Raw genomic sequence first — 12,500 nt, 5'->3', positions numbered from 1 at the left:
TCTGGGCAAGCCCCATGCCCAAATTTGCTGGAGTAATTTAATAACAACAGAAAATAAACTCAAGGTCTTGGGGGAAATGGTCCCCAACTTAAACATCAAGTATTCTGGGTAACGAGGACCTACTAATAAGCATGAAGTAAACGCTTACCGTGTGCTTATGACACCCGGGGACCTGGGGGATGGGATAAGTGGAGGAAACTCTCCAGGGGCCTTCGGATTACATTGCTGAGAACGTGAAAAAGTTAATTAACCTCGGGTGGAAGGTGATTTATGCCCAAGGCAAAGTTAATCACTTAATTCTCAGCAAACAATCTCCTATTTAGAACTCCACTCTCCAATAGAGAAGCCACAAGCCACTTGTGACTAATGAGGAGGTGGCTAGTTCTAATCAATACATGTTGTGGATGATAAATACCCACCAAATAAAATACTAGATACCAAAAAATCACATCTTTATATTAAATTTATACTTACTGTCATGGCTAGTTTTATGTCACCTTGACCCAAGCTAGAATCATCTGAAAGGAGGGAACCTCGATTGAGTAAAAGCCTCCATAAGATCCGACTGTAGGGCATTTTCATAATTAGTGATTGATATGGGAGGGCCCAGCCCATTGTGGGTGATGCCGTCACCAGGCTGGTGGTCCTGAGTTTTATAAGAAAGCAGGCTAAGCAAGCCATGAGGAGCAAGCCATGGCCTCTGCACTGGCTCCAGCATCCAGGTTCCTATCCTGTTTGAGTTCCTGTCCTGACTTCCTTCAGTGATGAACAGCAAAACAAACGTGTAAGCCAAATAAACTCTTTTCTCCCCAGCTTGTTTTATCGGTCATGGTGTTTCATCGCAGCAATGGAAACCCGAACACTTCCTTCATCTATCTGTCAGTATTATAACAAAATGTGTGAGGACTGTGCATCTTTATTAAGGAAACAGGCTTTAAGCTACAAGGGCGGTGGCTGTCATGCGGAGCACACACAAACACACACAGAGAAAGCCTATTGTGTAGGTCATGTTCTTAGGGTCAAGGGCCCATATCTGGTGATGATCTTCTTGCTGGCCGATTCCTGGACATGCATCACATGAAAAGGGAGAGGCAGCAGGTGTGTACATGTGTGTGCACATCTGTGCAGGTGTGTGTTCTGATCTCACTCCTTCTTGTAAGTCTGCCAGGATGCCATCATGGGCCCTCATCTTGTCCTCTTCCCTCCCCAAAGATTCTGTTTAAACAGTAGGGTTAGATTAGCTTCCCAGTTTTTTGTGGATTTTTAAGTTATTAGTATTTTCACCTGGCATAAACAACAACTGGAGGCTGGAGAGATGGCTCAGGGGTCAGAGCACTGGCTGCTCTTGAAGAGAATCCAGGTTCAATTTCCCAGCACCCACATGGCACCTCACAACCTTTTGTAACTCCAGTTCCATGGGATCCGATCTCCTCTTCTGGCCTCGGCAGATACCAGGCATGCATGTGGTGCACAGACATACATATGGGCACACGTAGATCACATAAAATAAAAAAATTTTCGAAAAGAAACAATGGGTTTTATTATGAAATTTCCATACATGTATGACTGTTCTTTGGTCATATTCACACATACCGTTGTGGAAGTCACAGAGGTCTCTGTGCTTGTGATGGGCACTGGGGGAACCTGGGATGGTGGCACAGGGTTGTTCCCTCAAGGGAAGGATGCAATGTTGGTCATCTACCCAGAAGGCTGGGGCAGATGTGTTTTCTAGCCTGGTGACCAGAGATTCCATCTGCACCCGACCCTCCCCAGACCCTGACGGGAAGCTTGTTTTTCTCATCTGTAGAGCCCATCTTTATGGACTTTACAGAGTTTTGATGTAGCCACTACTGATCTATATTTAGCTTCCTTTGTTCCTCAAGGAGATTTGTGTGCTTTGAGGCATGCAGGATTGAGTTAATCATTACCAAAAAATGTTTTACCAACTCGTGCTGTCCTTAAATATGCCTACAAAAATAAACCACTGGGGAGTCAGACTCCAGAAGTTTGAAACAATACTGGCACTGAGTTGTCTTGAACTGAGCTGCCTTCTTGCCCCCTCCCAGGCAAGTGGCTCTGCTGGCTGTGAGGGTAGCGGAAACTCCTGCTTACCCTGACCTGTCCCTTCCTCCCTCACTTCTCACCCATCCCATCCCCTCCCTAGGTAAGGTTTCCACCTTCATACTTCACAGTGGTTATGTCAGTCAGCTTCCATCCCTGTAATGAAATACCCGAAGATTTGCTTTGGCTTCTGGCTCTGGAGACTGTGGTCTCAGGTTGAATGAGTTCTATTACTTGGGGCCTCTGGTGAAAACAGCGCACTGCAGAAGTGTGGGAGAGCAAACTGCTCTCCTTTGGAGCCAAGAAGCAGAGGGAGAAAGGAGGCGGCTCTGGTACTCAGCATTCCCCTTCAAGAGCAGCACAGAGTGGCCGAGGACCTTCCCTAGGTCCCAATTCCCGAAGGCTTCACCTCCCAACAGTGTGGCCCTGGGGACCAAGACTAACACATGTGCCACAGCAAGGGAGATTCGGCTTTCCAGAAGAGCCCTTGGGGTAGCTCTGCTCTTTCAGAGGACCCAGGCTTGGTCCCCAGCACCCACATGACTGCTCCCAGTTGTCTGGCTCCAGGGAATCAGGCTCACTCTTCAGGCTTCCATGGGCACTTCATGTATATAGTGTACATGTAGGCAGAACACTCAAACACATAAGTCTGTCTTTAAAAAATTAAAAAGTAGAGGCTGGAGAGATGGGTCAGTGGTTAAGAGCACTGGCTGCTCTTCCTGAGGGCCTGGGTTCAATTCCCAGCACCCGCATGGAAAGTTTCCCACTCTGTAACTCCAGTTTTAGATGATCCGACACCCTCACACAGACACATTTGTAGGCAAATGCCAATGCACATTGTGGTGGCTTGAAGACAATGGCCCCAAAGGATGTGGCACTATTAGGAGGGGTGACCTTGTTGGAGTAGTTGTGGTCTTGTTGGAGGAAGTGTTACTATAGAGGTGGACCTTGAGATCTCAATATGCTCAAGCCATGCCCAGTGTCTCAGACCACTTCCTGTTGCCTAGGAGTCAAGATGTAAGGCTTCTCAGCTCCATCACCGTGTTTGCCCACACACTGCCATATACCACCCTGATGATAATAGACTAAACCTCTGAAATTATAACCTACCCCATTAAATGTTTTCCTTTATAAGAGTTGTCATGGTCATTGTATCTCTTCACGGCAATAAAAATCCTAACTAGATACACTTAAAATAAAAATAAAGCATTTTTAAAAATTTAAAAGGCAAAGATAAACCTTATACCAACATCTCAGGAATGAAATACTTAAGAAGCCAGCCAGCCTAGAAATCTATACTCTGCTGTGGGATAATGCTCTTGTACACTGTAAAGATTTGTCACTCATATTAGTTTATTAAAACACTGATTGGCCAGCAGCCAGGAGGAAGTATAGGCGGGGTGACCATAAGAAGAGAATTCTGGGAAGAGGAAAGGCAGAGAGTCAGTCACCAGTCAGACACAGAGGAAGCAAGATAAGAATGCCTTACTGAGAAAAGGTACCAAGCTATGTGCCTAAACATGGACAAGAATTATGGATTAATTTAAGTTGTAAGAGCTAGTTAATAATTAGCCTGAGCTACTAGGCCAAACAGTTCATATTAATATAATAAGCCTCTGTGTTTCTTTGGAACTGAACGACTCAACTTCAGGACCCAGAGGGACAGAAACTTCCATCTACAATACCCTGTAAAATTCTTCAAAACTAGAAGCAAGATGTAGACTCTCTTGGAGAATTAATACAAAAAAAAACAAACAGAAAATGAAACAAAACAACAACAAAAAACACCCCAAAACAAAAAAACATAATCTGTGGCCAGTGGGATGTCTCACTGGGTAAAGGGGCTTGCAGCGCAAGCCTGGCAACCTGAGTTCAATCCCCAGGACCCACGTGGGGAAGGAGAGAACTGACTTCCAAAAGTTGTCCCTGCCCCCTTCCTGTGTGCCGTGGTACACACTCCCACACATATGCTGATGAGTAAATAAATGTCACACTGATGATTTTGGGTTATGTCCCCCCGCTGCCTAGTGCCCCTTTAGCAAACACTAGGTTTGCATGTGTGAACGCTGCATTCCATGAGGCCTCCATGTTTAGCATGCTATGCCATCTAAGTTTTTGTAAGTACACTCTGATGGTCACACAATGAAACTGCATAGTGACACATTTCCCAGAATGTGTCCTGTGCTTAAGCAACATATAGCTATAATTATACATTGGAGTAATGTTTTGGATATACTGGGTTAACACAATACCTTGTTCATATTAATTTCACTGATTCTAAAAACTTTCACATGAGTGCTATAATTTTTCAAATTGCATATGTGGCTTGCATTTGTGCCTTGATTTGTATCCTAATGCATGGTTCTGATCTAGAAGCAGTCAATAATATTCATTATTATAAAGTAAATAGTCAATAAATATTTGTTACATGAATTGTCCCGGCATTACCATTATAACTTAAAACTGCCCTCCCTTATAACATGATCCAAAAAAATTATAACCACAATTGCAAAGCACATAATTTTAAAACTATAAGATCATTGTTAACCCAAATGTCTCCCCTAGGGGGGACTCAGTTTGACTCTTACGTCATGAGCCTGTATCCAGACCTTTTTCTGCAAACATTTTGACAGCTACATAGCAGGTTTGAAACCAGCGTGGGCTACACAGACTGTCTCACATAAACAGCAACAACAACAAAATCAGGCCAGAAGCCCCCATGGATTGCCACTCCACATGGCAGCTTGTAACCTTTAACTGCAAGGCTTCCTTCCTGCTCAAATGCTGACTCCCAAGTGTAACTTGGGAGTGAAACTCCCAGAAGTTTCCTTGGCCTGGGATGGAGACAGGTGTCATTTGTTTTCAATTGTGGGAAAATATCCACCATACAAAAGGTTAGCTTTCGGAGCTTCGATGGGGTGGCTACCGAATGCCCCGCACAGTGCTGGGACTGTGATTGTACCCGGGACCAACACAACCAACCGCCTTCCAAGGAGGAGCACCAGTGAGAATCGTATGGCATAGGAGGGGCGGAAGGAAAGTCGCGGAAAAGCCCAGGTTGCATTCTTCCTTCACCTGTGTATATGTTTACTGAGCACACACTGCGCCCCAGGCACCGGGCCAGACACCGGGAATCCAGGTACAAAGGGGCTGTCCACAGACCTCAGACACGGTGCCCATGAAATCCCACTTTCAGTTCTTGCCTCCTGCAGGATGTGTTTGTTTTGCAAAATATCAAGGCCACCTGTGTTAGCTCAATTTGCATAACGCCTGCAGGAAACAGGCAGAAGAGAGGTTACCTGTCCCCTTTTATGAACTGGAGTCACCCCGACACTCTACAGTTAAAATTGTTTACCTAAAGTCACAGTGTTGGATGGCCCTGGGCTGCCATCTTGCCTGCAGTCCTGGAACCGCACCATGGTCTCCCAGAGCCACGCCCCTGCCATGTTTGCTCTGGCTCATAGAGCCTCGTGGCCTCTGGCAGTCCATTCTCTGTGACTTGGGCTTGACCTTGCTTCATCTCAGCCAAGGCCCTAATCACTTTTAGACGCAGGGGCTGACTTCTCTAAGGCTTCTGGAAACACCAGCCAGGCATCAGCTTCTGCCACGTGTTATCTAGATGCCGACACTGGCACTCAGCCGCCGTAGTCAGACCGCAAGGACTGTTAAGCAAAGGAAGGGCAGGCTGGGTGGCTCATGGTGCTTGTCTCTCAAGCTGAGCTACTTCAGTTCCACCTCTAGATACACACAAAGGTGGAAAAAGAGAACTGACTCCATATGTGTGTCCTGACATGTGTGTTCACATGCACACACACACACGCACGCACACACACACACGGACACACACACACACACACGGACAGACATATCATGAATACACATACAGCCACTAATTAGTTCATTTTAAAGAAACCAAAAGATAGGAGCTGGGGAAAAGAAGGAAATGGCTAGTAGACAAAGAAGCCTTCAGACCACCTGTCCATAGTGTCCCCACAGCCTCTTGCAGTTCCCCTGCTCCCCTTCCTTTCAGGCTGGTGCCCTCCGTATGAGGGCAGAGTGAGCTGTCATTGGGGCGAGGGACGACATCTCGCTCTGCCCCTCATAACGGAGTTCCCTGAAACCCCGGGCAAACACACTGTTGCAGGGGCCAGGAAGACGGGCTCCCAGTCACCTGCCACCAGGCCTCTTTGATTGGTCAGCAGCAACCGTGTCGGCAGCTCCTTATGCCAAGGATATCTATGACTCACATGACAGGTTTCCTTCCTGGGAACAGAGGAGAGGCATGGTCTACCAGAAGTGACTTTTCAAATTATCTGCACAAAGCAGTGGGAATTTTCCCATCTGCATGCCTCCAGGCCTCATTGAGTCGTAAAAAGAAAATGATTTTCCTGAATGCTTTGGCAAACCCAATCTCTCAGAGCCATTCTCTAGCTGGTCGCTCCGCCATTTCTTGCCAGCGAGTGCTCTGGAAAGCCCCGTCCCCTGGCAAAGAGAGAAAACCCTCTAGCGGAGAGAGGAGTAAGGTGGTTTGACTGGGATGGAGGAGCACACACTAGGAAGGCTTCCTGGAGGAGGTGGCTCTGGAGATGGTCCTGAAAGGAGGGAGTAGGTACCGACTTGCAGGGGTTGTGGACAGAAAATGGAAGGAGATGTATAAAACAGAAAATGAGGGGGGAGGAGATGCTGTTTTGGGTCATGTGCGTGCACGTGCATGTGTACACACATATACACGCACACACTCAAAGCCTTAAAAATAGGAGTCTAAGTGCTTTGAACAGTGACTCTCAGTCTTGAGAGACAGTACAGTACAGAGGCCTTGCACAGTGACCTTGAGGCCACTTGTCACACCAAGAACCGGAGATGGCCAATACACAAGGAAGGGCACGTCGGTCCCTGCTCAGCTCCTGAGCCGGCCTTTCCTGGAGGCCACTGGGTCCTGGGAGACTTGAGTTCTGCGCCAACTTCCTGAGCTGCCCTTGATCAGCTGGGAACAGGGGGATGGCCGGGAGCACATCTGCAGCTGCAGGAAGAAGATGAGCTGCCCCAGGTGGCCACCCTGTCAGCCAAGGCATGGTCTTCAGTTCCCACCCTTCCCAAGGATGCTGCTAAGGGTCCTGACCCCCGCAGAGGAATTCTGTCTGCAGGGTCTGGCTGACCCATCCTAGAAGCCCACCACCCATGGGATTGGGTGGGAGGACGGAAGGGTGTCTCCCTCCTCCCCTTGCAGAGGGGAGTCCTTACTAGTGCTCCCGGGAGGGGCCACTCAAGAAGGGCTGCGTAGCACAACTAAGGAACAGAAGACTCGGTGGGTTATAAAAGATAAATAAAAAATTTTTTAAAAAGACATAAAGCTGAGAAAGAGGTATGGGAAAGGGTCTGGGAGGAGAGCGGGGGGTGGGCATGAGCAAAATATATTGAATACATGTGTGAAATATTCAAAGAATAATTAATTTTTTTAAAAAATGCAAAACAAATACCTCCTAACATACTGTAGTCATACCAGCCAGTAGAGAATTTTGCTCTACACACACACACACACACACACACACACACACACACACACACACCATCGTTAACACCCTCCCACCACCTGCCATCACGACCTTCTCCCTCCAGTGTGGCTCAGCCCAGCTCTCCTGCTCTCAGCGGACCTCTGCCATAGCTGTCTGTGAGCTCTCTCCCTGACATGGGGTGATCGGGTCCCACCAGCAAGCTCTGAGGCTTTCTGTCCTGTGCACCTCACTCCACAGCACTGGCTTCAGCGAACCCTCTCAGATGTGGGAAGGGATGGGGTTCAGCCTCCTCCCCTGACTACCAGAGAACTGCAGGAGGGTGGCTGTGCTCCTTTGCCCCAGCCGGGCCTCCTCCTGCTCTGGCTGCTGGTCCCCGGGCAGGCCTTTCTCCGCATGAACTTCCGGACTTTCTCTTGCACATACAGGCACAGAGTGAGCTGATGAACTCGGGCTTGTACCTGGTGCTGCTGCTTCACCTGTACGAACAGAGGTTCGCAGAACTCATGACGCTCAACTACAGTCGGGCTTCCAGAGAGAGGGTAAGTCCAGCTACGGGAGCAGCCCAGCAGCACAGCCCAGAACGCCATCTCCTGAAGCCCTCACGGTCACTTGAGCAGGTCCAGGACTGTCACTGTTAGGCCTAAGATTTAGTAGCTGCTAAGTGTATGTTCAGTGACCTCTGGCTGAAGGCAGGTATAATCACATCATTGTTTATTGTCAAGTACAAACAGTAATTAAGAGGTTGTCGGTGGCCCTGTAAGTGAAGGAGTCTCTAGGGAGACCTGCCCTGCAAAATGGAGGTGTTCGAGAATGCCGCTGTTAAGGGTATGCTCCGTGAGGGTGTGTGCTCTGCTCAAGCAAGGAGAATCTGTGCAAATGCAGGGCATTCCACACCTGAGACCTAGTGAGCGGTCATACTCCGAGATGTCAGCTCTGCCTGCTGTTCTATACCCCAGTACGATATGCCTCTGTGTGTGTGTGTGTGTGTGTGTATGTCTGTGTGTGTGTGTGTGTGTGTATGTCCCTGAAGGATGCCATGAGTACAATATACCTCCGTATGTGTGTGTGCGTCCCTAAGGATGCCAGGAAGTAGCGGTGTTGATAATGACCCCATTTGGCAAATGACCATGTATGTACTGAAATGGCTGTTCTTTTTTTTTTTTTGGTTTTTTCGAGACAGGGTTTCTCTGTGGTTTTGGAGCCTGTCCTGGAACTAGCTCTTGTAGACCAGGCTGGTCTCGAACTCACAGAGATCCGCCTGCCTCTGCCTCCCGAGTGCTGGGATTAAAGGCGTGCGCCACCACTGCCCGGCTGAAATGGCTGTTCTTTAATAAGAGGGTGGGGCCGGCAATAATAGCACAGGATGAAGGGAGAAGCCTGGCCCTGCCACTTAGCAAGGTCAGCACTGACTGGACCTCTGACGTTTCAGCAGCTTGAGCCCTAGGGAACTTCCCACTTCTTCAAATGGCTTCCTATGCCACATGAAACAAGCACTCCGTGAGGAAAGGGAAGGTGCCCAGTCATGCCAGGGGCTGAGGGCAATGCTAGTGTTGAGACTTCCAGGACACCCCTGGAGGCCTCACTCTTGACCTCTGCTCCTGTCGGGGCCTGACAGGAGGGTGAGCCGGTGTGGCAGTAGACAAGCCACTGGTGGTGCTAGCGGCGACTTCAGTAGTTGACCCTCCGAGCCCTGAACCCCTCTTTCTCTTTGCTCCCTTCTTCCTCCTTCTCTTACCCTGCCTTTTCTGCTTCTGTCTTCCTCGCGTGGACTCCCGACATCTCCCTACACCATCACTGCCGAAGGCTGGAGCGCAGCCATTCTCCATACTCTCTACACTACCCCTCCACTAAAAGCCCTGGATGCAGGGCCAGGTGTGGTGGCACACGCCCCTAATCCCCACACCTGGGAGGCAGAGGCAGATGGAACCCTGAGTTCAAGGCCAGCCTGGTCTATGTGGTGAAGCCCCATTTCAACAACAAAACAGCAAAACCCACGCTGGATTTGGAGGCTTGGGATGCAGCTCAGCTGGCCAAGTGCTTGTCTAGCTTCCATGAAGCAATGCGTTTGATCCCAGCACCACACAAGCCAGGATTGGTGACACGTGACAGCATTTGGGAGGGAGAGACAGGAGGATAAAAGGTTCAAGGTCATCCTCAGGTACCTAGCAAATTCAAGGTGGACCCAGGATGTGAGGCCCTGACTCAATGCTGAGTTCAAACCGCAGGTCACAGGAATTGTACACCTATTTATTTATTCATTCATTTATTTATTTATTTATTTATTTATTTATTTATTTATTTATTTTTGTTCAGTTAAATTCTTCCCTCATACCCTGCGTGCTCAATGAAGACAACAGGCTGGCTTTCTGCCAACCTGTCTCCTGTCGTCACCCTCTCTGTGGTCCAGGCCTGCCCTTCCTTAACTTCCTCATGGTCTTAATGGTGACATAAATCCTTCATAGAGAGACTTAAATTGGGGAGAAAAAGAAAAAAAAGGAAAAGTACTGGGAGCAGGAACTGGTCCTTTGTTAACGTTTCTGTAACTTCATATTCATGCTTCCGCATCTTTTAATGGACTTTTTAGTTCACATTGAACTTCAAAGCCTCAGGGTTGATGTGGGTTACAGATGGCCCTGGCGAGCCAGCAAACACGAGCAACATCAGCCGACCAACGGGGCTACAAAGCACACACGAGAATACAGACAGCACAGTCCCAAGGATGAAAACGGAGGTCCTACAGCATTGCCACCCAGGAAACTCCTGGCCAGTCTGTTCCGGAAAAGGAGTAAGCTCTGCCAGAGGTGTGCTGGGAGCCAGAGCAGAAGGGGTAGAAGGGGGCAAGCAACTCTCTGCTCTCACCCTCAGCTCGCATATAACTTGGGAAACCCTGGAGCACTCCTCGCCCACTCCCAGCACAAAGCAGTAAGGGTTATAAATAGCCAGTGAAGAAGGGGCTTCAACAGGGGCTGCAGAGAGGGCTCAGCAGTTAAGAGTTCCTGCCGCTCCCAACATCAATACCAGGGGCTCACAACAGGGTAAAGAAGATCCGCGCCCTCGCGCCCTCTTCTGGCCTTCATGGTTACTGCACTCACGTACACATGGCCACATCCAGACACACATACATACACGATTCAAAGGCTCTTTTTTTTTTCTAATCTTTTAAAAAAGAAACATCTACACGAAAGCTGGAGGCAGTAGAAAGTGTCAAATCCACCTCTTACCACTTTTTCTCAGGATTCCCAGAACCTGAGGGTAGCATTTGCCAAAACAGAAGCACTGACCTGGAAGAGAAACCTCAGTCCTTTGCTAGCAGCATGGGAGGAACCATTCCCATCAGGCTTCTTGTTTGTGTCTCACGAGAGACCTTGTGACAGGCGCTGTCAGTGGCGGTGGCCGTCAATCATCCCTCACTCCAGCACGCACTCGCAATACCAGGGGCTGGGGTGGTTACTTTATCATTGTGATACAGCACATTTAAAAAAAGAAGAAAAAAACTCAACACCTGAAGGAAGGATTTACTTTGGCTCACAGTTTGAGGGGACATACATCGTCACAGCAGGAAAAGTGTATTAGCGCGACCAGCTTGGCTGTGGTGGCAGGATCATGAGGAGGCCCGCTCACGTCTCAGCAGACCTATTCCCAGCTGGCCTGGAACTCAATATGTAGACCAACCAGGCTGGCTTTTGGCCTCACAGATATGTCTGCCTTTCCCACCTCAAGTGCTGGGAGTAAAGGTGTGTGCCACCATGCCTGGCTTCTCCTTTTCTTCTTCTTTGTTTAGTCCTGGACAGGAGCCCATGGGATGGCTCCACTCGCGCTCTCTGGAAAAGCCCTCACAAACACACCCATGTGCGCCTCCTGTGTGCTCCTCCTCCTCCTCCTTCTTGGTTTTTCGAGACAGGGTTTCTCTGTAGCTTTGGAGCCTGTCCTGGAACTCGCTTTGTAGACCAGGCTGGCCTCGAACTCACAGAGATCCGCCTGCCTCTGCCTCCCGAGTGCTGGGATTAAAGACGTGTGCCATCACCACCCAGCTCCCTATGTGCTTCTTAATGCGATCAAGCTGACAACGGCTGTTACCTTTCAAGATGGAACTCAATCAAAGAAAGTGACTATACGACTTGATGTGATACCATGATGTCCCCTTTCTTCGAGGAGCTTACAGTTGAGAAACAAGATTCACATATTTACAAAACCAAAATAATAATAACAGTAACTGGGAAACAGCATGTGAGTGGAAGAACCCACAGGTCCAGTGAGCACAGAGAGGCTGTGAAATAAATACCACACCTTCCCTGGTTGGGACTTGGTGGGTTTTCAAAGGTCCCAGCAACAGAGAGTCTCCTCCTTGAGTTTCTGTGCTGTTTGAAGATAAAACAAGGCCTCTGGACCTGCCTCTCATTGAGACATAGGGTGATTCGTGTTTGACTGGAGAACGTGCACTAGGCACTATGGATTCCAGGGACATTGGGTGCCAAACAAAATGGTGGTGTGTGCGTGTGGGGAGTGGGGGTGGGGATGGGCTGTGATCATTCTTTATTAACTTGAGCATGGAACCACAGTTCTGCAGTGCCTGGAAAATGTCTGGTGCACAAGAAATTCTCAGACGGGCTTCAGTGCCAAGGAATCCCTGAATCAAATCTCTTTCTTTCACGGAGCAAATCTTGAGTGTCATTTTAGAGAAAGGGACAGTACAAATCTGTAGAGAGAATTCAAAGCATACTCATTTATCCTGCATACCTACTGTGTGCTGGGCTTTAAATCATATCCTGGGAATGCAGGGGTGATGAGGACAAACGCTGCCATATTGGTCTGGGCATCTGCGGAGAGAACACGTGAGGCTGGAGATAGGGCTCAGCCAATGGAGAGAAAGCGTGAGGCTGGAGATAGGGCTCAGCCAATGGAGAGAAAGCGTGAGGCTGGAGATAG

At 48.6% G+C, this 12,500-nt stretch overlaps 1 protein-coding gene across 1 annotated transcript in view; it reads left to right on the top strand.

The window, feature by feature from the left end:
• March10 (membrane associated ring-CH-type finger 10) overlaps positions 1–12,500 on the top strand; it is a 95,912-nt gene that overhangs the window by 77,294 nt on the left and 6,118 nt on the right. Inside the window, exon 9 of the mRNA XM_026777189.1 lies at positions 8,000–8,113. Within this exon, the coding sequence (XP_026632990.1) occupies positions 8,000–8,113 (114 nt within the window). The remainder of the gene's footprint in view (positions 1–7,999; positions 8,114–12,500) is intronic.

Source organism: Microtus ochrogaster, unplaced genomic scaffold (assembly GCF_000317375.1).
Source record: "Microtus ochrogaster isolate Prairie Vole_2 unplaced genomic scaffold, MicOch1.0 UNK48, whole genome shotgun sequence".
NCBI lineage: Eukaryota > Metazoa > Chordata > Mammalia > Rodentia > Cricetidae > Microtus > Microtus ochrogaster.
Note: the sequence above shows the minus strand (reverse complement) of the source record. Positions and strands in the feature narration are given on the sequence as shown.